This window comes from Macrobrachium nipponense, chromosome 27 (assembly GCF_015104395.2).
Source record: "Macrobrachium nipponense isolate FS-2020 chromosome 27, ASM1510439v2, whole genome shotgun sequence".
NCBI lineage: Eukaryota > Metazoa > Arthropoda > Malacostraca > Decapoda > Palaemonidae > Macrobrachium > Macrobrachium nipponense.
Window position 1 is genome coordinate 9,280,342 of NC_087216.1, and position 25,687 is coordinate 9,306,028.

The window sequence follows — 25,687 nt, forward strand, 5'->3', positions numbered from 1 at the left end:
TTTACAGAAGTCAAGGGAAAGCTCTTCAAAAATGGAACGACCCAGATAACTGCAAGCGGATAGTAACCAACTCTTATATCAACATTAAAAATGCCTTCTTACTCTTTTAGAAACTTCAGAACAAAGATTAATTGATTGAAGTTAACTGGCATCAAACGACTTACAACAATAACGACATCAATCTGAGAAATAGACAAATTCATGCTGTTGTGGTCGTGGTTACCTGTGAGAGATCCATTTTAAGCATTCGGCCAGAGTGAGACCAGTAAACTGTTGTGCCACCATATGAAATAAAACAAAGAGCCGATTAAGTGTAGCTGTAGTTTTAAATGCTGAATAATGTTAATCGATCTTCAAGTTAATGCTGTTATATCTTTATTTCATGGAATACTGGGGTTGGAACGGAATTTCAAAACTTGGAGAAACAGGTTTAGTCATTTAAATCATTCTCTCTCTCTCTCTCTCTCTCTCTCTCTCTCTCTCTCTCTCTCTCTCTGAAGCTACGCATATGAACCGGGTACTTGAAACGGAAATTACTGCTACCTATAGCAGCATTTTATTTACGCAAAGCATAACAAAACTGGTGAACTGAGAACGAGCCAACAACGACTTGGCGCTTGCATATTTGTCATTGTCGGCGAGAGGAGCTGCGTGTGTGTTTCGTGGAAAGAAGATTGATGGTTGCCATAAATTTAGGTAAAATGTAAATACTAAGAACGTGTAAATAAGGGGATGGGGATAACAGAAATGAACGCATTACTTGAGAGATACATTAGATAGAGGGGTTTCTGTGTAGTTTCCAAATGACGTGCTTGTTTTACGAGTAATGTGTTTATGAAGTGGATACAATCCATTATCGTAAGTCTTTAAATATTAGGCAAAGGTAATAATGAAGCTCAAAACTCATTTCAGTTCAACCACAATTCAGGAAATCGGTAGTAAATTGAGAGTTTTGTTTGATTATACAATTCGGCAATTCTCTCGTGTCCGATTCCTTCAAGTCACCCCGACTGAGAAACTCCTAACTATTGTTTCGTCGGTCAAAAATCATTGTCTTTATAACGCTGTCTTGTTAGAACATATTGGTGTTTTTCTATGTAAATAACACACAGAAGAGTACTATATACAGACAGGATGCTCAAATTGAATGCGCACCTACTAAACCAAATGACGTGAACGGGGTTGTCTTCTAAAGTGCTGGTTATAGTACTATACAATTAGCAGTGGTTTCCAGTGGGCTGTGTCGTTGTCCATGAGTCTAATGATTTCAGATGGTGTGTCTCGCACCGCTCTGTATTCAACGCGATTTTTTCCTTCATTATATATAGACAGCTTCTCACTTAGCGGCGTGAAATGGAATGTCACAATATCAATACTTGAGCGAGTAAAATTAAGATACTCAAAATACTTATCCATGAGTCTAGAATTGTCTCATCCAGAATGGCATACGCAAGATTTAGATTTTTTTAGAAGCCTCCAATCTTTCGGATTGGAATGTCTTACATTCAAGCGTTTAATGTATAATTTCAAGCGGAATTTTCTCATTAACTCTTCAAATAGTTAAAGACTTCTATCAAATTCTCGTGTAACCATCCATTAGGGCAACTCCTAGCGAAATATCTCGTATTTATTCAAACATTTAATGACTAAAGGTGGAAAAAGCCTCTCATTACTATGCATGCAGAGCAATTTCTAACGAAACATATTTCTTTATGCCTCAACCTTGCGTGCGGTCTCAGGTACGAAAGTCTTGGGTTGACGAGACCGGACTGATGACGTCACGAGGACCTGGACCTTCCTGCACAGGCTCCCCGCCGGCGGCGTCGCCTGAAGTAATTGCTCACGAATTACGTCAGCGAAATTTCAACTTAGAGACAACTAAACAGCAACGGCCCAGTTGGCGTCTCCCGTTACTATACTTCCATGACAGGAATATCAACAATATGAAATGCGTTATTAGACAGTAACAATGCAAAATACATCGTTGTTGAACAGTGAAACGCAATGCGTCGATGGAAGGTAATTGTAGGAAATACCCAAGTGAACATTTGCACAGAATAGTACCTTGTGCCTATTTCATTTCATGAAATCAACGAACAGTGACATCAGCCATTCCCTGATAATTGGTGATATCTTGCTCTTCATTTTGCTCCTTCTTGCGAGTTGACAGCGTTATTGTAGGTGTTTCCCTTAAGTGTTTCTTGGTACACAGCTACTTCGTTTTGCTTATTTGTGGCCATTTGTGTGATTTTTAAATGCACCTATCATGTAGCGTCCTGTATCTATGATATAATTTGCAATGTATTTTCATATTTTAGAATAAATTTAGCGAGATTGTCTTTTCAGAAAAAAAAAAAAACAAATGGGAAATTCGATGAACGAAAGCTAATGAAAACTGTATCCTCACTTTTCTTGCTGATTGTACATTTACAAATAATTGCACACATGTATATATGTATACATACATAATATATATCATGTATATTACATATATGAATATGTATAACACGTATGTTATTTATTTCTATTCAACCATATAATCAGATTGATTGAATGAGCAAATTCACTCTTGAGAAACATCCGGTTTAACCTCTTGTTCAGTTGAACCAAAAAACGTTATACGGAGGAAGTCTTTCAGATTTGTGGAGACCTGTCTAGTCTGGAACCACAAAAAGCACACTAGACAGCTGGCAGTTCGAACCTAAGGAATGAACTTAGAGTTAAATAATAATTAAAAAAATAAAAAAGGACGATTTTCGTGGCATTAGAGATACCACCTCTGAAGGCCTTGTCAAACGGGCAATTTACCCGCCATCTTTTACAATCATGCCTTTGAGCGCCTCAGTGGAGTGATCGGTATGGTCTTGGCTTGCCACCTCGGTGGCCGCGAGTTCGATTCTCAGGCATTCCATTGAGGGATTAGAGATGTGTATTTCTGGTGATAGAAAGTTCACTCTCGACGTGGTTCGGAAGTCACGTAAAGCCGTTGGTCCCGTTGCTGTATAACCACTAGTACCATGCAACGTAAAAACGCCATACAAACAAACAAACAATCATGCCTTTGAAGTGTGGGCAGAGAGACCTATATTAAAGTAAGGTTTGAAGATATGTTATTCATCGTGCAGTCAAAAATTGGCACCGGTACTTGTGCACATATAGATCAGGGGGAAAGACGTTCCAGGTATACTACCTCATTGAATTAGTCCAGGAACGAAATGTATCGAATAGACCTAATCATTTTTTGAGATGGTAAAGTTCAGCCCTATGGTATGCAGCCTTGCTATTTGCAATGTACCCAACGTTGCCGTTTTTTCTTCACAACAGTGGCTTTTAGCAGTGTCGCCATACGCAGTTATTCTTTCTAAGTTAGTTATTATTTAATGGTTAGAATGTGGACATTTTAATGGTTAGACTACGCATTTTCCGATGTAGAATTATTTCCATGACGTAAATAAACTACACGTCACTAGCTTAGCATAAAGTATGTTTGACGAAGAAAAGTAAAGGATTTCAATGAAATTCTTTCCTATAAATAAGCAGGATATGTTTTATAACTTTATTTTCATAATAAAACATAAAAAGGCAAAGTAAAAAATCTTATTCCTCAGTGCCGTGGCCTGTGGTCGGAAAAGCCACGGAGGTTGCCAGATGTCACCAAAAAGCCACACTGGTGGACGAAATTCCTCAAAACAGCAACCCTGAATGTAACTATAGTCTGCTTTTTTCCATCTGTCCATCCGCCTGTGGTGTTTGCGCATGGAAACACTGCGTCCCGGACTTTATATAATATCCTATTTCGAATATTAACTTAGTTTTTATTAAAATTTTATTACAAATATCAGTTAATTATATACAAACTTTTCATAATTATATCAATAATATAACATACTAAGTATATTAATTATATGAATTCAAATATTATTCACATACTTATTTGTGAAATGTTTTTCAAGTTCATATGCATTTGAATTATAATACCCATTTTGTGTTCTTCATTTTACATTTTAATATTGAAATTATTTGACTTGGTAACACCTCTTCTCTGCTTTACCACAAACAATTTACATACCCAATAATAAGCATACTTAATGTATTTTTCTTCTTCTTTTTTCTATAATCGAAATCCAACATCAATACTTTTATTGGATACTGAACTTTTATATCACATACCTCTTCAATCAAATTCTGGAACCACTTCCAAATTTTTTTTTAACATATTTACAAAAATAAACAACATGCAAATGATTTTCATTATTAACGGTGTAATTCGCATAGAGTAAATTAATAAAACACTTTTCACCCAAAATTTAGACATAGCGTAACTATTTAAAGCCGGGACGCAGTGTTACCATGCGCTACCACCACAGGCGGATGGACAGATGGAAAAAAACAGACTATAGTAGATTCCCATCAACCGTGCATCTGATATCTAGGCCTGTCCCTTACGACCCTCTTGACTGGCTGTTGATAAGCCAATCACAGGGCTGGAAACTCAGTCTCTCGAGAGAGTTCACATAAGCAGAATGCATGTTCCACTTTTCCTGAGGGATACGTATTTCAAAAGTATCCCCCAGGAGAGGTGGGACATAGATTCTTAAGTGAACTTTCGAAAGAGACTGAGTTTCCAGCCCAGTGACTGGCTTATCAACAGCCAATCAGGAGCGTCGTAAGGGATGGGCGTAGACATCAGATGCACGTTGATGTGAGTCTACTATAGCACTAGTTAGTCAATATTTTGTTATTCAACCATGAATTTTATTCTCGTCTGTTGGGAACTAGTGAATAGGCTGTTCATTCAAGTATGAATGCCGATCATTGGATGCAAGATAACCCCACTGTTAAGTACTTAGCATGAACCTTTGGTCACAATATCATAAAAGAAGCCGGAAATAAACAAATAAATAAAATGATTAGAACAAAGTCAATTCGCGACCTGAATCTCAATACACTGTCATCATCTTATGGATCCAGTTGTTCGAAGTGGAAACATTTTACGGCTTGTATTAAATATGCATGAAGCTAGCTCTCTCTCTCTCTCTCTCTCTCTCTCTCTGTTTACAAGGACAGTCTTGTCATCAGTGAAGGGCACTGCTAACACTAACTTTTCATTTTACCATTTTCTTGAAGTTCCGGTATATTCCTTTTCCCATTTATTGAAGGATATTACATGTCCATAGAGAAGTGTTTGCTTTAGCAGACTGTTTTTTTTCTCTCTTTTTTTTTATCAGCGCGTCGTATGAGAATAAGGGGTGATATACGTGTATGTATATGTATATATATATATATATATATATCTATATATATATATATATATATATATACATAATATATGTATATATATAATATATATAGATAATAATATAATTTAATATATAATAAACATATATAATTGTATATAAATATACATATATATATATTACATACATATACATATATATATATATACATACATATATATATATATAATGCATATGATACAAAATGTATATTAATTTGTTTGTATGTGAATGCCTGAACCTAGGCCGATTGCCAATCTGTATTTCGTGGTGCACAATCTAAAGGTTGCGTAACCTATAAAAAGTTTTGCTGTCAAATAGTCTCTAGACCTAGCTGCTTTTCAACAGTCTGTCGGACTGATTTTGTACATGTTACTACGTAAATAACAGATGAATTGCTTTTAGACCCATAGCGACAGGGATTTGGGCATAGTTGAAGCTTATGTTTTCGATCGAGATCATATTCGCTTGAGTGATTGGCATATTGGGGGTCTTTTCTTTTTAGTAAGAAGACAATCTGGTTGGCTGTCATAAAAAGCTGGCAGAGCGAAAGAGCATTGTAAAGGAGATAGTTTTAAGACAAAAAAGATTTATTTAGAGAGAGACGTTCATACGTCTCTCTCTCTCTCTCTCTCTCTCTCTCTCTCTCTCTCTGCATATACGTATCTTGCTCATACGTCTCTCTCCTCGCCGGCCCTTTGTATATACGTAGTACCATGTTCGTACGAATCTCTCTCTCTCTCTAAGTAGAATTCTCCCCAAGGCTATTTTTCAAAACCGTCGGCATGGAATGGGAGTTAAAATAATAAATTTGCCATCCAGCAGAGAAACGAGGAAAGAAACAAGATGCAAATTTAATACTCTTCTTCCGTTGTCTCCGGTAGCATTGAAGCGGTCATCTCTGTGAGAGAGAGAGAAAAGAATAAGAGTTCTCATTTTCCTTTCAGAGAGGTAAGACATTACGGAAGAACCCACAAAATGTTCGGTTTTTATTTTAATTGGAAGTGCGCCCGAGGCAGTTTTCTTCTTCACAAACGAATTAGTATACGAACGCGCAGGAAAACGCTAAGTTATTCTGTAGACTCATTTTCAACTCGTATTACCTTTTAGGATAGGTTGCTAGACTCATGCTAATGGTCGTTTCCACTATGGGTGCGATTACCGGTGTCGACTAAGTGGCAGATTTACTACACTGTTCGCTGGTTGCATCAGTCAAGGCCAAATATGGTTTAGTAATGTATTTCCGTATGATTAAATCTGTGGCTTATAGCTGGTGAGTAGAACACCGTTAGATACACATCACGTGTGTATGTGTAGCCCATGTATCTAGACCGTGGTGTAGCCTATGCATATGCGTATGCTCCATGTGTATGTATATATGTGTATGAATGTCATGAAATTAGTCAAAAACACCTATTATACGTATAAGTTTAAGACCAAATTTGTCTCTTATTCAGTGTTTGAATAGATCAATTTCCCCACCCGACCGAGGTGACAGATCAACTGGAAGAGTGAACCTGGGGTAGGCCCATAACCACTTTTAGGCCACTGGATGCCTTGGTTTTATAGGGATGAAGTTGAAACAATTGTACTGTAGCAGCGTGTGTGTAGAGACGAGAGACCAAACTCGTTCTAATGGAGTCATTGGACGCACTGTGAAGTCGTGTCGACCATAATTCAGTGCGAATTCCATGTACTCGTACAGCGTAGCAAAATTCTCTCACTTGCTGCTGTATGTAGCCATGTACTTGCAAGAACAGAAAATATTACTGTCCACTTTGCTTAATTTGTATCATGTCTCTTGTGGACAAATTTGTACTAATAATTGTATATTTTTTGTCAATAAAATAACAAAATCGACTTAGACCGATGTCAAATTCACTCGTTATTTTCTTTGTCTGATTTGTCTTGGAATGAAAGCAAGATGTATTCTTTGAAAGATTATTAAATTCAAAGTTTAAATAAGAATGGGTTGATCTCAAGTTGGCATGCACTCTTTTGGCATTTAACGTCAAAAGAAACGAAAATATTCTAGGGTCGGTTTTGATAGCCTAGTCTTAGTAACTTGGCGTCTCTGACTGAACCAGTCGATATGAAAAACAAATCTAAGACAGAACAAAACGACTGTTCAACAGGCTGAATTATTTTTACCTAAAGTTTGTGTAAAATTTTCTTGTGAATATCGCGGAAAATATACAAGTCAATCAGACCACGACTTCGTATATTTCGTTCTCCACTGACTCTTAAAATTAGGAATCGGCTTTTAAATGTTATTCCGACTTCATAGCTCCAAATAAATCTTGGTTTCGTCTAGATTTTGAAGCCGATGTATCTAAACGTATACTAGGTTCTGTTCAAGAAAACATTGAACACGACTCATTTATTTTTTTTTATCTTTTATTAGAGAAGATGTACAATATTTTACAATTTTAACAATTGCATTCAGAATTTTATCCGATGAGAGTATTCTTCTTTCTTGTAACAATACATAACTAGTTTAGACTCTACATATCTTTTTTTTATATCTTAGTTATTACATACTAGAATTTACTGTTTATTAGGTTGTATTTAGGAAAGTGGTCTATTGGAGAGAGAGAGAGAGAAGAGAGAGAGAGATTCAGTCTTTCCTTGTAATCGGCTTATTATTCACGGCTGTCAAAATGCCGGCTCCGGCCACTGGAAGGAGGTTTTTGAACTCTTACTGGTCTGTATTCAAGAGTTGGCTTTCAGTCTTGACTATTTATTCTATTATGTTCTAATTTGATTAATGGTTAGTAACCCAAGGTTAAAAAGCTTAGGCTAATATAGTTATAACTCCATGCTACGTGGGAGATTATCTTTCTTTTTTCAAATATTCCTTATTACCTATTCAGTTTTGGTCATTGTAGCGTTTCGTTGATGGCTTTGCTGTTCACAAACGTCTATTCGCTCGTTGTCAAAAATTCTACATTTATCAGAAACTTGGGTATTGTATGTAATTTTCGTTTTCATGCAAATTCCGTGTCAGTCACAATCGAAGGACTTTTGCTTCTGAATTTAAATCTCTCTCTCTCTCTCTCTCTCTCTCTCTCTTGCGTGTGTGTGTATGCAATATATATTATATATGTGTCTATATATATCATATATGTACATGTATATATATATATATATATATATATATATATATATGTGTATGTATATACAATAATTATATATAATGTGTGTACTATAATATAATGTATATATATATATATATATATATATATATATATATTCTTGCAAGACAATATCCCCTTCGACAAGCGCTGTCAGTCTCCTCCAGCCAATCTGCTTCCCTCTCGTGTGCAAGCAAAGGCAGGCAGGCAGGCCCCCTCCCGGATGTTGTGCCCTCCGAACTATATTTAGCCGCCAGGTACTGCTGAATGATATATAAGTCAAGACCAAATACCGGAGTTAAAGGAGAAAGGGGAACGCAGGTCACGCTGACGCTGCGGAAATTCCCTTATCCGATATTATCTAGGGGCCGAAAATAAACCGAATTGGAAGGCGAGGTTTGACGGACAACGGAGGGTTATGTTGACCCGAAATAATTCAGGTTGGGTTTCCTGGTTCTCTTATAAGACTCATTTTAGGGTGAAAGTTCATTTTAGATCTTGTGTACTAACAGGCGAATTAAAGAGCCATATACGATTGTAGTTTGCCCCATTAAGAAGGCGTGGTTCCAGAATGTGTTTAGCCATTCCGTTTTCTGCAGTTCTTTGGGAGGTTGAGTGGAACGCGTCTATATTTATTTTGGTCTAGCCTATAGGAATTGAACTCGGCCCTTTCGTTATCGCTGTGAGTATCGTGAATTGTGTCTATTTTTTCCAAGTCTTTTTTTTTTTTCCATTTGCAGAGATGCCTCTAGAGTAAAACAAACATGCCGATTACTGTAACAGTCATATTTTGAATGCGGAATCGTGGTTGAATTACTGGTTCAAGATTTTTTTTTTTAATTGCTTAATAAATATACTTGAAAGGCCGGCGAAGATTCACTATGTCGAAACAACCTCCTACAATCACTCGTCTTCCTTCACTTTTATTTTGTGCGCACACGCTTATGCCACTGGATACGTAGGCCCTTCTTTTTCAATACCTTTTATGTACCATTTATCCAGTCAGGGTTGAGTTTTATTTTTTTTCTTCATGCCAGACTTCGGAATTCTACGCTCTTTATCATCCGCCTTTATTTCCACAAAACCAGCCATTTTAAAGACCGCCCCACCCTTTCACCTGCTCCAATCTTTTTTTACCACTAATCCGCATCTCCACATTTGTCAGTTTGATTACTATGCCACATTTACCAAGAATAGTTTTTCTCGACATGGCAACCCACCCCAGCATCCAACTCTCACCCCAACTTTTTTTCTCCATTTAGGATCCACACAAAACTGTTTTTTTTATATAAAAGAGAGAGTTCAACAATCTCAACATCTACCCCTTTACTTCGCTTACTCCAAGTTTCTTCAGCCTTGTGCACACGCCCTGCTCTTTCCCTGAAGTATTCATCGGTGATGTGTCATCTGCAAACATCAGCCATTGTGTGCACTCCTTTCGTGAATCTTTTCCTTTGCAGTGAGCTTCATCTCCTTTCCGAATCACGTCGTATTCCGTGGAAAAAAAGTGAGAGGATGAAAACAAAACCGCTTCGTATTGTTGTCACACTGACCGGTGTCAGAAACGTTTCAATTACTTTCCAATATTAACTTATATTTTACTTGAAGTTATTTTGAAATTGGCCTTTCCCGCCACATTGCATTATTAGTATGTATATACATTGTGGTTTTATAATGGTAAAAGAAATCAGCTTGTGGTAACTGACGTACAAAATAGGTCTGAAACGACTTTGTCGAATGGTACACATTTTAGTTGCTGCCATATTAGGTATTGACTGCCACTTCGGTGGCCGCGAGTTCGATTCTCGGGCATTCCATTAAGGGGTGAGAGCTATGTATTTCTGGTGATACAAGTTCACTCTTGACGTGGTCCGGAAGTCGCGTTAAGCCGTTGGTCCCGTTGCTGAATAACCAACCAATGGTTCCATGCAACGTAAAAACATACAAACAAACAATTTGGTATTTACGGATGTTAGATTTGCATTATACAGTTACATGTTAAGAAAAGCATTCAACGACTTCAGTATTAATATTTATTACTTTGATATGGATAAATATCAATCGATTCATTGGATAGCTGATGACTGTTGCGCCATAAGTATGGATGACGCAGCCGTTTGGCAAAAGCTAATCATTACCTATTAACCGCTGTTCAGAACAGTGAAGGCTTAGCTGAAATGCACAAGACGAGCTTTCCTTGCAATTTATTCGTACATCACCGGTTTATAAATGATTCTGAAGGTTAAATGTAGTTTTTTTTCTGGATGTGTTTTTTATAACAAAGGGAAAAGGGGTGTTTTCAGTTAGCTCTGAAGGTTTTTTTTTCTAAGACCAACATCGTCAGCATCTGTAAGGGCTTCAGAAACCTAGCCCGAACGTACAGAAATTACTGTGTATCGTATCTTGATATTCGCGTCGTTAGATATTGTAGCACTTCCTTGCATTTGGAGCGATTCAGAAGGCTCAAATTCGCCTTAAACTTCCTCCATTTCAACCCTACGATTTTTATCATCGTGAAGTGCGCCCTCTTGAGCAGGGAAAGAGTGCTGCCACTTAAGAGCGAAATTCTATCCGCGCTGCTTTCTCCCATTTGCTCTTGATGGCGTTTCTAATGTTGCTGTTATCTTGTTAAAAATCCACAATTATATATTAAACTATATTTATATGTAAAAAACAAAGACTTTCGGACACCTGAACGGTGTTTTTTTAACGATTTTTTAATAATTTGTTTTCACGAGACTGTGAATTTCTTAACATTGCTGTTATCTTTAGTGCAAATAGATATCAGCAAAGTTATATATACGCGTTAGGGTAAATATAGTCAATATATATGCTTAAATATACACCATACAGAGAATGTAGCTATATATACGCATTCAGCATAGTATTCATATACGTTCAACATACACATTACGCTTTCAACACCACTAATACACATTCACACGGCTTAAGTATCCACACACACAAAGCACACGTGTGCATGAACTATAGTATGCACAATTACACAAGTAACATACACAAATACACATCTGGTGAAGTAATATAAACACAGGTACCTAATACCGCTTGTCCACCCCCTGCGAACCTCTCTCTCTCTCTCTCTCTCTCTCTCTCTCTCTCTCTCTCTCTCTCTCTCTTTGTGGTTAACAGTTACGAAAGTCATTGCTTAGGTAAATGGCCCTGAATTTGAACCCAGTTCCTTAAGAGAAAATAATAATTTGCATTTCTTGAAAGTAAAAAACTTTTTTCTCTCTCTTTTACCAATAGTACTCCTGTAATAACCTCTTTGACATTTGGTCAGTTTAAGAAAAAAAAAAAGTCATATATTTTCACTTTTCTTCGTTGATCTGATATTCATTAGAATTTTTAACAATTGTGAATGCGTTTTCCTCGAAGCTGAGAAATGCTGACAAAACCACCAAATCGTAAGGTATTTTCCTAGATTAATGGAATTCGGGAAAGAAATTTCACCTTTATTATTATTATTATTATTATTATTATTATTATTATTATTATTATTATTATTATTATTATTATTATTATTATTATTATTCAGAAGATGACTTCTATTCATATGGAACAAGTCCACGGGGGGCCATTGACTTATAAAATTCAAGCTTCCAAAGAATATTCACTGCTTGGCGCTCAAGTTATTCATAGAACAATACTAAAAAGAACAATAAACGCAAGTACAGTTTTCAGTTGAAACTCGGTGACATACTAGGAAAACTAAACTAACGCCAGAAATGAAAGTTCCTACTGTCCAATTCAGGTCCAGAGTGTGACCGGTGGAAAGTTGCCGAACCTGTTGACCCTGGTCGTACCTACCAAACATGAACCTCGCCATTGTGGTTTAGTTGTTAGTTGCAGTTAAAAAAAATAACATTACAAAGTCTCTGGGTTTCTTATGATACAAGGTCTCTGAATTTCCTGTTAGTGTTTTATGAATGCTGAATAATATTCTGGTCCCCGTAGGAGGTTAGTGCAGTCAGTGGACCTCATGTGGTACACTGTAGGCATTACTTAACGTTCTTTGCAGCGAGCCTTCGGCCCCTTGCTGCAACCACTTTCGTTCCTTTTACTGTACCTCCTTCCATATTCTCTGACTTCATCTTACTTTCCCCCTCTCCTAACACTTGATTCATAGTGAAACTGCTTTGAGGTTTTCCTCCTGTTACACTTTCCAAACCTTTTACTGTCAATTTCCGTATCAGCGCTGAATGGCCTTAGTTGCCCCAGTGCATGTCATTAAGCCTAAAACCTATAAATCAATCAATAATGTTCTGGTTGATTATGATGCTTTACACTAATATCCCCTTGGCTCTTGCTTCTGTCCCTGGTTCCTTGTATCTCACTTTGGGTAATCTGCAAAGCTCTTCATTAGTTACCTTCTGCGCAGACGGCTTTATTTGTTTACAATTACGTACTTCCAACGAATACCATGAGCATTGTGCTACTTCCATTTATTTCAGTAACCCTTGCTGTGTGTTAGTACTACAAGAATTTCTCAACTCCCTCCAGCATCACCTCTCTCATAAATCTCCATTTCCACCTCCTGTCATTTTATTTTATTTATTTATTTATTTATTTTCAGCTTTAAAGCTTCCCTGCTTACTGTATTCCCTTTCAAGCATAACTTTGATCTGAATAGCCTAGACTGCCTAATATGTCTTATCATTATTTCTTGTGTTACCCCATCAAACCGTTAATTATTGCCTCGCCTTTTCCATTCAGTCTGTAAATTAGCGTGCCATCACTTGTCATCACTTTGTCTTAACTCTCTTCTGCAATCTTTCCCCGATATAACTTTTGAAAACATAATGCAAGCATGACCAAACTTCATGTCGGCGGAAATGTCCAAGTGACTTTAATCTATGACTGCATTCAGCGTGACAAGGTGCTGCTGTAGATCTTCCTCCCTGTACAACGCCCTACATTTTACTTGGTGTTTATGCTAAATAATCCCTTCCTGTCTATGTTAGGCCCCCCCTTCCATTGGACTTCTCCAGTGATGAAATTTCTTGTGTATCCTCTTCGTCTGGCATTTCAGTTTTCTCCGTCGTTTCATTTATCCTGGCCCTTGTGCTATTCTTCATGTCTTAACACTTGTTTTTCATAATTCTGTTCCTGATTTGTTTCAGTTCCTAGTATTCTTGTTTTAATTAATGGATTGCTGCCTATCTCTTTCGTTGTGTAGATTCTCAACCATATCAGTATTGTTTTAATGTTATGAGACATCCCTCGATCGCAATATCAGTTCATTCATTACTGCTCCTCGCTTTTGTTCTTTGGCATTTAGACCCTCCAGTTGAAACGGACTCTGCACAAATGTTGTTCAAATGCCTTTATTATGTCCTTCAACGTTTTCTATTATTTTTTAATCTTTAGAACAGGGGACAGTCATTACAGAAACATTATGGCCATTCATCAATTTTTCCTGAAGCCCTTTTACCTCCACATTCTTGTTTAATCTCAATCTATAGTCTCCTCTCTCTTTTACAACTTTCAGTCTGGTCTTCTTCATTCTTTGTACAGCTTTATCAGTTTTCTTACGCATTAGTTTTTGTTGGTCCTACTTGTTAACCGTCTTACGACAATTCTTTGTCCTACTAACCTTTAGGCTACTTGTCATTTTGTAAAATTATCTTTCGTGGCCGCACTCACTCGTACTCTTTTCGCTAGAGTCGTTTCTTCAGTCTCCGCTGCATCATCCTCCAGACCATTTCAATCATCATGGCGTTGTTGTCTCACTTATTTTTTTTTTATCCTCATTTGTGTTGGTGGGTTTCTCATTCTTCAGGTTCCTTTCTGATAAGCCTAAAGTAAGCTCCTGGTTTCGTATGTCATTTCCAATTCATATATATTTTCCAGCATACTATTTCAGATTATCGTTTCTGTTGCCCTAGTTATTGTTCAAATGGTAATAGTAGTAGTAGTAGTAGTATCATAAAGTCGTTGTAACCGCTCGATATTTCTGTAAATGTTTCTTAATGAAGAGAACAATTTCATTGCACAGTTCAGATCCCGTTTCACCCGTCTCACATTCACTCGCTTTTTACGGCAGGTTCGGGATGCTCGTGTGATGCCATCTTGGAGGATGAACTGTACGACTCCATGGGGTGGAATTTCATACGGTGGAAGGACCTGCATATGTTAGTACTCGCTTTTGTAGGACACAGGAGAACCTTCGAGGTGTAAGTGTAACCTACTTTTACGTGTACATGTGCACACACAACATTAACGTTGGCCAACGCGCGGGCTGATACGCAACACACACACACACACACACACACACACATATATATATATATATATATTGTACACATAATTAAGTGTCGAGAGAAAGTATTATTGACTTTCACTTTTTTATTTAGTATTTCTCCGTCTCAGGACATTTGCTTCGTTTGTTATCTTTCTTGATTTCTGAAAAAAAAAAAAAAAAAGTTCTTCTGTCAGTGTACTAAGTTCTCCCTCGTTACCAAATCTTCAGTCATGTCCACCAGCAGTGAACGAACAAAGTCGCTTTCACTTTCAGTACGAGAAAGCTCAATTTCCCTTTACCTGCTGATTCCAGCCGTTATTTGTCAACTGCTTTGTGAAACCTGTTCTACCAGCATGAAAACTCCGCTCGGTAAATAGTTTTCAAGATACTCTTCACCTTCGCTGGCCTCCTGTACATAAAAAAATCTCTCTCTCTCTCTCTCTCTCTCTCTCTCTCTCTCTCTCTCTCCCCGCGTGAAAGTAAACCAAAGTTCATGGTACTAAACCCTTACCAAAAGTGTAGTGTACTCCAATTTGTCAAACGCCAGCTCGACCCATGGATGGCTGTGAGTGGAACTTTTAAAATTTTTAGATGACCGAGAGGGAATTTCATCTGCATGGAGCCTACTTGCCAATGTCCCTTCACAAGACTTAACTGCTCTCGAAGAGTAAAACCGTACCATCTCGGTAGCCGCGAGTTTGATTCTCGACCATTCCATTGATGGGTCAGAGATGTGTATTTCTGGTGATAGATGTTCACTCTCCACGTGGTTCGGAAGTTACGTAAAGCCGTTGGTCCCGTTGCTGAATAACCACTGGTTCCATGCAACGTAAAAACACCAAACAAACAAACAAACAGCTATTGTAAACGAGAAACAGTAAGGCAACTGGAAAAGTATGTGTGTGCAATGCTTGGCTTTACGCTCTCGGTGGAGATAGGGCAACTGGGAAAAATCAGTCAAGAAATAGGGGCTTATTGTTCATATTAATATTATTGTTTTTGCAAATGTTGTGTAACCAGATTTGGTCTTTTGTCACACCGGACATCGCTTTCAATCCCCCCTTATCCCCCTTGCCCTCTCCCCCCAAAAAAACTACTATTATCACCTGTTGCTATAGGCGAGACTGTTAGCTTGTAGGCTCACGGTCTAGTTATTTGTAGACTAAGACAACTGACCTCTGGGCCTTGATATATTTTCCATGCATGCTCGGTACAATTTTGTCGGTGGTAGCCTTATGCATTTTTGTTACCTCAATGTTGACCTCATTTCTCGTCTCGAAACAGTTTCTTCTTTAAAGTGTACCGTTTTATACAAATGCGTACACCAATATTTACATACTACATAAATGTGGTACATCTTATTTCTACTCTTCATAGAACCTACGTACATATTCCAAGTATCCAAGTATGGGGTCTTAAATATTTTCTCACATATTGGCCAAAGGAGTACAGGGGATTTATTTTCTGGTATTGCCAAGACTTTGACAGAAAACAGTTTTCCTGTTAAAAGGCCTCTGGCGAAAAGCACTGGTTCTCCGTGATCGGAAACTTCTTTAGGATCTCCGTTCTTACACTCGAATCCACGTCACTATTATTTAGAGGAACCAAGTTTAATCCTTTTGTGCTGTATTATATATAAATATCTATATATATATAATATTGTGTGTATTTACGCTGCATATATGTGTGTATAATGCATTAGGGAAGACATATATAGTGTGCTCCGATTAGCGTTAGTCAAATTCCGTGGCAAAAGAGTAACCGCTGGACTTATCTGGGCATTTTCCACCGTAATTGATCGGTAGCCGACTTTGACTTTCACTCGCTGCTATGACCTGTGTTGGGCGACCAAGTAGGATCGATTCCCCTTCGAAGGTCGCTTATATTTAGACTTTTTCGATGGCTGCCAGGCAAAATTGGTTCTAAAACTAGACTGCTGCTGGTAGGGGGGTGTCACAATTCTTGATACTGGGATGCGTGGGTTTATTCCAAACGAAAATAAATCTCTCTCTCTCTCTCTCTCTCTCTCTCTCTCTCTCTCTCTCTCTCCTCTCTCCAGTGTATTTAATCAAACGTTTCCTTATAATGGTTGGCGGTTTTCCGTCAACTCGCTGCTGGAACTAAATTTCACCGAGAATCTTTGTGAAGACGTTTGAAGTGACAAAAAGAAAACTTGCTTGATTCTGATAGAATCCGAATATGAACATCTCATTGTGTTGTCGTTTCGGATTCTTTAAATTCAGAAGTCGGTATTCGTTTTTTTTTCTTTCTTTTTTTAAGAAATCTTAATTTGCTTTCGGTGTATCCTAAATGATTTTTGGCGGCAATACTAAGTGTTACCTCTGACTATGGGACCGATTACATTCCCACCAGTCCTAACTCCTGTGGTTGAACAATTCCCACCAGGCCGAATTCCCGAATTCCTGTTCCTGCCGGTTTAATAACGACCGTTTCTTGACGGCCCATATTCCGGTTACGTTTATTTTTAGACTATAGATCAATAACTTAATGTCATCTAAGAACAGAACGAATCGGGAAGAGAGAGAGAGAGAGAGAGAGAGAGAGAGAGAGAGAGAGAGAATATATAAACCATTATATTGTTTGCTCTGCAGATTGCATTTTCCCGCAGTGGACACTTAATTAGCTGAGAGAGAGAGAGAGAGAGAGAGAGAGAGAGAGAGAGAGAGAGAGAGAGAGAGAGAGTCTTCAACCACAGGACTTCCTGATTAACGTAGAATCCGAGTAATGCCTCGCACATGGATTAATAGAGAAATATTGCGTCCAAATTTTGTAACATGCACATCAATGTGTCCGGTCAACCTTAAAACAAAGTTGAGTTTCGAGAATTTAATCCGCAAATTCGCTCTAAGTTAAAATAGTTGTCACTTGAGAATTTTTATTCTTAAGATGAATTACATAGTATACTTTGTCGAAATTCTCTCTCGGTTCTGCATTGTTCCAATGCATATGTATGCATTTTTCAAAATTGCATACATACACATGATTGTATTTGTCTAGCATGATCCATGCACAGTTACACAAGCATAGCGTGTATATGTATATATATATATTATATATATATATATATATTATATATATATATATACACACATATATATACATATATATATATATATATATATATATATATATAATCATATCATAATGTGTACCCTGATGCATGAAGACATATATATCATACTATATATCCTAAAGTATGAAGCCAAATATTTATCATGTATACTATAAAGTGAAGCCAAATATTTATAATATATATGTGCCCTAAAGTATGAAGCCAAATATTTATAATATATATGTGGCCTAAAGTATGAAGCCAAATATTTATAATAAATATGTGCCTTAAGTATGGAAGCCAAATATTTATATATATATGTGCCTTAGTATTGAGCCAAATATTTATCAAAATATGTACCCTAAAGTGAAGCCATTAATAACATACGCAACTGAAATTTCTATAAAAATATATAATTCCTATGACAATCAAAGAATTAACGGAAAGTATTTGTTATCAAAGAAATTATATCTCCCCCGGGATGACAGTATATACCAAGACATATATATATATATATATATATATATATTATATATATAATATAATATATATATATATATATATATAGGTGTATAGATCATGGGCTTTGATTATTTAAATAATATATATTTTGTATATATATATTTATATATATATATATAATATGTATATGTATAATTTGTATATATATGTATATATATGGATATATATATATATATATATGTATATATATATATATATATATATATATATATATATATATATATATATTATGTATATATATATATGTATGTATATATATATATATTATATATATATAATATATATATATATATGTATAGATATATGTATACTATATATATATATATATATATATGTAACCGTTATATATATATATATATATATCTATCTATATATATATATATATATATATATGTATATATATATTTATATATATGTATATATATGTATATATATGTTTAATATATATTGTATATATAATATATTTATATATAATATATGTATATATATATATATTCTATATATATATATATAGAATATATTATATATAATTATTTGTATATATATATATATTATGTTATATATGTATATATATAATATTAATTATATATATATATTTTTTTTTATTATTATATGTTTCCTAATATATTTATATATATATATGTATATATAGTATGTATCTAAAAATTAAAAGAGCCATAAAAACGCCAAAATGTAGAGAGAAAAGTACTATATTTCAGAGACTGCTGTCTCTCTCTTCAGGTATATGAATGAGAAAAGTTTACAGAAAAGGTGTATTTATACCAAGAGATTCGTCCACAAGTAAGCCAATTTAGGTCACCCCCCGCTGATAATCTTCCTTTAATCTTCTTAAGCGTTGGTTGAATGAACACTGCGTCGACGATATCTGATATCCAATTCCCTTTTGAGATGTTTCAATTACCTGCTTGCCTCTTTTATTTAAGGCCGATTCCATCATTTGACTCTTGTACCGGCAGTCTTGCTGCTATAAATTACACGTGACATATTCCAGTTTATTCTATGGTTATGTTCATTTATATGGTTGAAAATAGCCGAGTTCTGTTGTCCATACCTAACAGAACTCGGCTATTTTCAACCATATAAATGAACATAACCATAGAATAAACTGGAATATGTCACGTGTAATTTATAGCAGCAACTGCGGGGTACAAGAGTCAAATGATGGAATCGGCCTTAATAAAAGAGAAGCAGGTAAGTGAACATCTCAAAAGGGAATTGGATATTCAGATATCGTCGACGCAGTGTTCATTCAACCAACGCTTAAGAAGATTAAAGGAAGATTATCAGCGGGGGTGACCTAAATTGGCTTACTTGTGGACGAATCTCTTGGTATAAATACCACCTTTTCTGTAAACTTTTCTCATTCATATACCTGAAGAGAGAGACAGCAGTCTCTGAAATATAGTACTTTTCTCTCTACATTTTGGTGTTTTTATGGGCTCCTTTTATTAGATGGAATTCTGTTGTTACAGAACATTTTACCAGTCATATGTATGTATATATATATGTATATAAAATATATATATATATATATATATATATATATATATATTATATACTATATATAATATACACACCATATCAATAAACATCCGTGACTCCCTGAGATTTGCCTCTGTCAATTGTGGATCGATGAACCAATCTCCCGTGGAGCTGTGCCATTATTTCCCTGATGATGGGAGGACGCTTAATGGGTTATTATTATTTGTTTGCGAATCCGGGTAATTTGATTCAGAAATCGTCTTGGTATAATCATCTGTCATCGGGAGATTATAATTCTTTGATTACAAATACATTTGGTTAATTCTTTGATTGTCATAGGAATTATATATTTTTATAGTATTCAGCTGTGCGCGTTATTAATGGCTTCACTTCAGGGTACAAATTATAGTTTTTGGCTTCAATCGACGTACATATTATGATAAATATTTGGCTTCATACTTTAGGATATATATAAATATTTGGCTTCATACTTGAGGATAAATATGAATATTTGGCTTCACTTTATGATACATATGATAAATCTTTGGCTTCACTTTATGAAACATATGATAAATTTTTGGCTTCTCTTTGCCATATTATGACAAATAATTGGCTTCATACTTTTGGGTATATATTGTAAATATTTGGCTTCATACTTTAGGGTACACAGTATGATAAATATGTCTTAATACGTTAGGGTAGTACGTATTATGATAAATATTTGGCTTCATATATTTGGGTACAAAGTATGATAAATATTTGGCAAAATATTTGGAAAAAAAAAAAAAACACTCAGTGCATCTCTCCCTTCGACTAATTGGGTGTGGTCTCTTCATAATCCTTGGCTAAGTTTTCTTCTCTCCCTCTCATTTAACGCTTGGCTGTTGACCCTCTTTTTGCATATACTATCAAACCCTATCCGTAAGTAGCCTACAGCGTGGCACTTTCTCTCAAGTCTCTTGGCTATGGCCGTCTCCATATGCATACCTGTTTGACTTGTTTTCCTGTCAATAACTCGCTTGTTTGACCTCCTATCTTGATATGTTAAGAAGCATAACTTGTCACGTAGGCTTTGATTAGAAACTCTCTCTCTCTCTCTCTCTCTCTCTCTCTCTCTCTCTCTGTATTCTTTAGAAAGGGGTTTCATTTCGGTTTGATACCATTCATCTATAATCATTGGATGGGCTTTCATCCCTCCCATATATCAGGTTGTTTGAGAACCCTCCCGTGTATCCTTTGCCATGTTACCTCTCTCTCTCTCTCTCTCTCTCTCTCTCTCTCTCTCTCTCTCTCTCTCTCTCTCATAAATATTTCTGTACGTATATTGGGAACAGTTTCCGAATCAATAAAATATCAATTGTAGCATGGTAATCAACAGCGTCTCTCAAATCTACCCCATGAGTCTCTCTCTCTCTCTCTCTCTCCTCTCTCTCTCTCTCTCTCATAAATATTTCTGTGCATATATTGAAAACGGTTCCCGAATCAATAAATATCAATTGCAGCATAGTAATCAACAGCGTCTCTCAAATCTGCCCCATGAAGACGCTAACTTTTATTAAGAGGCTCTCCGATATTGAATCAGTTCACCGACTGAATAAGCAAAATCCACTATATTTATTCAAGTGTTTTAGTGTGGATTTCAGCATGTGCAGGCACTTGCGTAATACATCGTTATTATCACAATCATCCCATGTTTTGATCATTTACAGACTATGCATATGAAATATATAATCAGCGTCGTTACTACAAGAGCATTCCCTATGAGGAGATACAATGGTATCATTTATTTTATATATATTACTTTAATCTTTCCCGGAGTGTGACCTTGACCGGCTTCGAAGACGTGGCCTTCGAAAGTGGAATCGCAATCAACCATATGACGGCGGAAACGAAAATTCCCAGGCACCACCTGTCACTATGGACGCTCCCCCACTCCTCACGAGAACATAAAAATAAATTGTGGTAATAAAACAAGTAAAAAATGCTGCGATTTTTCTGTACAGCGAATACAGCTGTATTAATCTCTCAGCTGCGACCCATGAAACTTTCAGCTAAGGCCCGGTGGTGGCCTGTGGAGCCATAGGTGGCAGACGCACGATCATGACTAACCATAAATAAAATAAAAACTACAGAGGCTATGGGGATGCAATTTGGTATGTTTGGTGATTGGAGGGTGGATGATCAACATACGAATTTGCAGCCTTGTAGCGCCAATAGTTTTCAAGATCTGAGGACGGACAGAAAAAGTAAGACGGACAGACAAACACATGTCATATTGGCAGACAAAAGCCATGTCAATAGTTTTCTTTTACAGAAAACTAAAAACAACTCTCACTCTCCTAGATAAACCCACTGAACGAACTGCCGTTAATTCTGGGTCAATATACCTCGAGATAATTTCATTGGTCAGTAATTTTATTGAAGAAATAAAAATAAACAAATGCGATCCTGCTGTATCTGGGTTAATGGCGCCGTATAAATGAACAGAAAATCATTCCTCGGATGTCCACAATAAACTGAACATACTTTGCTTAATGTTATCAGTTGAGCTATTTTAATGGTCAACGTCGTAGTCCGTTTAGATACAGTAATTATCTTTCTTCCATCTTATTTTCCAACCTCTCCTAACAATTGATTCTTGGTGCAACTGTGAGGTTTTCCTCCTGTTACACCTTTCAAATTTTTTTTATTTACTGTCAATTTCTGCTTCACTGCTTTATAGGTCCCAGTGATTGGCCTTTGGCCTAAATTCTATGTTCAGTTCAATTCACTACAGCAAACGTGAGATCACTATTGAAAAGGAAACTTATAGAGTGACAACTTCAGAGTAACAAGCAAAAGTAAGTTGTGCTCCTTATTTTCAGAGTTTGGTCTAACACTCATTTCCGAAATAAAATACATAATTTTCTTTAGCATCAACGAATAATATTTTTAATTATTCGTGCGACATTTAATAACAGTAAAATAATGAGAGATTTAAAAGGCGGAAACCCCAACACTCAAGGTCATTAGAGATTTTTAACAGAAAAATTAAAATCCATAAATAATCGTTATCGCTCGTAGATCATTTTCATAAACTAGTAGCCAGAATTTTTGTCATGAAGGAGCGCAGACTGGCACAATTATTCTGTTAGCGAGTATTGGAGGAGTAAATGCACAAGCAAATAGTTAAATGAGTGTGGGAATACTATTAATATTAGTTCGTTCCCTCTCTCTTGCTTTGTTCCTCCACACACACTCACACAGTTACATAACCAGAGCGTATATGCAAGATTCTCTCTCTCTCTCTCTCTCTCTCTCTCTCTCTCTCTCTCTCTCTCTCTCTCTGCGTATCCTTCTAATGTTATATATGTCATTCTTTCTTAGCGTTAAGACATTATTTATTTCCTGAATTGTATATGTTTATATTATCAGTTATCATTGTATCCTGAACGCTGTATTCAATAGGCTGATCTAAATATCTTATCTATCTATACACATACGCCACTGCTAGAGAGAGAGAGAGAGAGATGGTGGTGAGAGCGAGAGATACAAAGAAAAACATGAAAGAGATAGAGAGACAGAGAGAAACATAAAGAGAGAGAGAGAGAGAGAGAGAGAGAGAGAGAGAGAGAGAGAGAGAGCAGCCAGCCTGTGTTAATCCTTCGGATTCCCTGACAGTTCCTCAGATTCAATTGATTGTTTTGTTCCCACCAGGTGGCTGAAATGCCGACGGGTAAATGGTCCCTTGTATGTGGGCTAATTGCGCCTGATTACCCAGGCCGATGCTAATGACAGTATTCTACGCGTCTCTGGAACGCTGCTGTTGGTCGCATTGGAATATTCACGCGTAAAATGCGTGGAATTCGGCCGGCATTTTGGAATTATTTGGCGTCAGATTGAGTTATAATTGGATATTTGTATATGGAATAGAGAACCTGGTATTGAACGATATTTGTGGGTTAATATTTGCTGATTTTATATATATATATATATATATATATATATATATATATATATATATATATACATGCTTTAATAATCACAGTAGATGCAAGCGACCTCATCATATAAGTGAATACCACAAGGAAAATGATAACCAGAATGTCAGTACCGAGCGCTTTCGTCTTTATTCAGTCATTGTTGATGCACAGTGCCTGAATAATGACGAAAGCGCTTGGTATAGACTTTCTGCCTGTCATTTTCCTGTGGTATTCGCTATATATATATATACATATATACAGTTTGTGTATACTTTTATACATAGACACGTATGTATATATGTTTACATATATATATTATATATATATATATAGTTATATATATATACACACACGTGAATAAGCATACATGTATATATATAGTGTGTGTATATATATATATATATATATATATATATATATATATATATATATATATGTATATATACATCATTAAGTGTTAGTTATATATGCGTTTACAAATTAACGTTCGATCAACCATAAAGAATCAATGTTAATTTTTGGATAACCCACGATGATGGGAAAGGAACTGTAAATATTAACAATTCAGAAGTGACAGAGAATTTAGAAGTATTGAATCTCTATTGAATCGATTACAGCAAACACAGCCTTGAACCTTGATTGAGATTAGCTCATTTTCATTTTACATGGGCAGTTTTTCTTTTATTCTTCACATTTTTGTTTTTTTATTTAGAAACTTCCATGTCTTTCTGAGCATTTCTTTGCTGGTTTTGAAAAAAGCCACCTGGTATGGTCGGATCATCAAAATATGCTTCGTCGTTCCTCGCCCGAAAATGTATTGTCTACTGGGATTACAGTTTACGATATATATATATATATAATATATATATATATATATATATATATATATATATATGTTTTGTGTGTGTGTGTGTGTGTGTGTGTGTATGTATATATAATACCATATTATATAATATATTATATATATCTATATATATATATATATATATATATATATATATATATATATAATATATATATATATATATATATATATATATATATATATATATAGTATGTATGTATAAATATATATATATATATATATATATATATATATATATATATATATATAACATATATATATACATATATATTTGTGTGGTATATAGAGAGAGAGAGAGAGAGAGAGAGAGAGAGAGAGAGAGAGAGAGAGAGAGAGAGAGAAATTGTTTGTTTGTTAAATACTAAAAGCAATTTTATCAGAGACTTACTCGTCAATGTTTCCTTCTGAAGTCCCATAGAAGAGGAACAAAGTTGCCAACGTGACCAACGTCGCTTTTGCTACCGGCGTTTTAAAATGCATCTTTTTCTTCAGTTAAGATCCACTGTTCGTGTAAGAGCCGATGATAAATAACAGTTAATAAATACAAATCAGGAGGCGAGCCAATAGCACTTTCACTTTCGATAAGTAATGAACGATTTCAGTGACGCCGCAAATTAAATCAGCTTTTCTCCGACGGGTCTGGCGAATGGGGTCAACATCTTCCCCGCAAGTTCCCAGACGGACAACCTCTTTGCACGACTACCAAAGCCTGACTGACTCTGTGACTGAGAGAGTCTGACAGACTTTGACTCTGGCTGGCTCCCGCATCTTGGCCAGACTCAGACTCCTCCTGTGCAAACGTTTGCTTGTTGGTGCAGTTGTTGAGTAGGCCTACTATATTTGTTTCGGGTTTCGTGTCCTACGCTTGAGAAATGTTGTCCCTGCAATTATCTTCTAACTAGTGGGATGCGCGTTAATTTTTCAACCATTTGTGGACTTCTGAAAATGGGCGTTTATTAATTGTTATATCTGATAATTACTCAGATTGCTATCTTAGGTATGTTCACCTTCAGCTAGATTAGGTACGATCCTTAAACATACGAAGAACATACGAAGGCGTTTACATTATTAACTGTTTGGGGAAGATACC

General features: G+C 36.0%; 1 protein-coding gene across 1 annotated transcript in view; it reads right to left on the reverse strand.

The window, feature by feature from the left end:
- LOC135200806 (angiotensin-converting enzyme-like) overlaps positions 1 to 25,322 on the reverse strand; it is a 139,679-nt gene extending 114,357 nt beyond the window's left edge. The window contains exon 1 of the mRNA XM_064229464.1: positions 24,986 to 25,322. Coding sequence (XP_064085534.1) covers positions 24,986 to 25,077 — 92 coding nt within the window. The 5' untranslated portion in view covers positions 25,078 to 25,322. The remainder of the gene's footprint in view (positions 1 to 24,985) is intronic.
- Between the last annotated feature and the right edge of the window lie 365 nt (positions 25,323 to 25,687).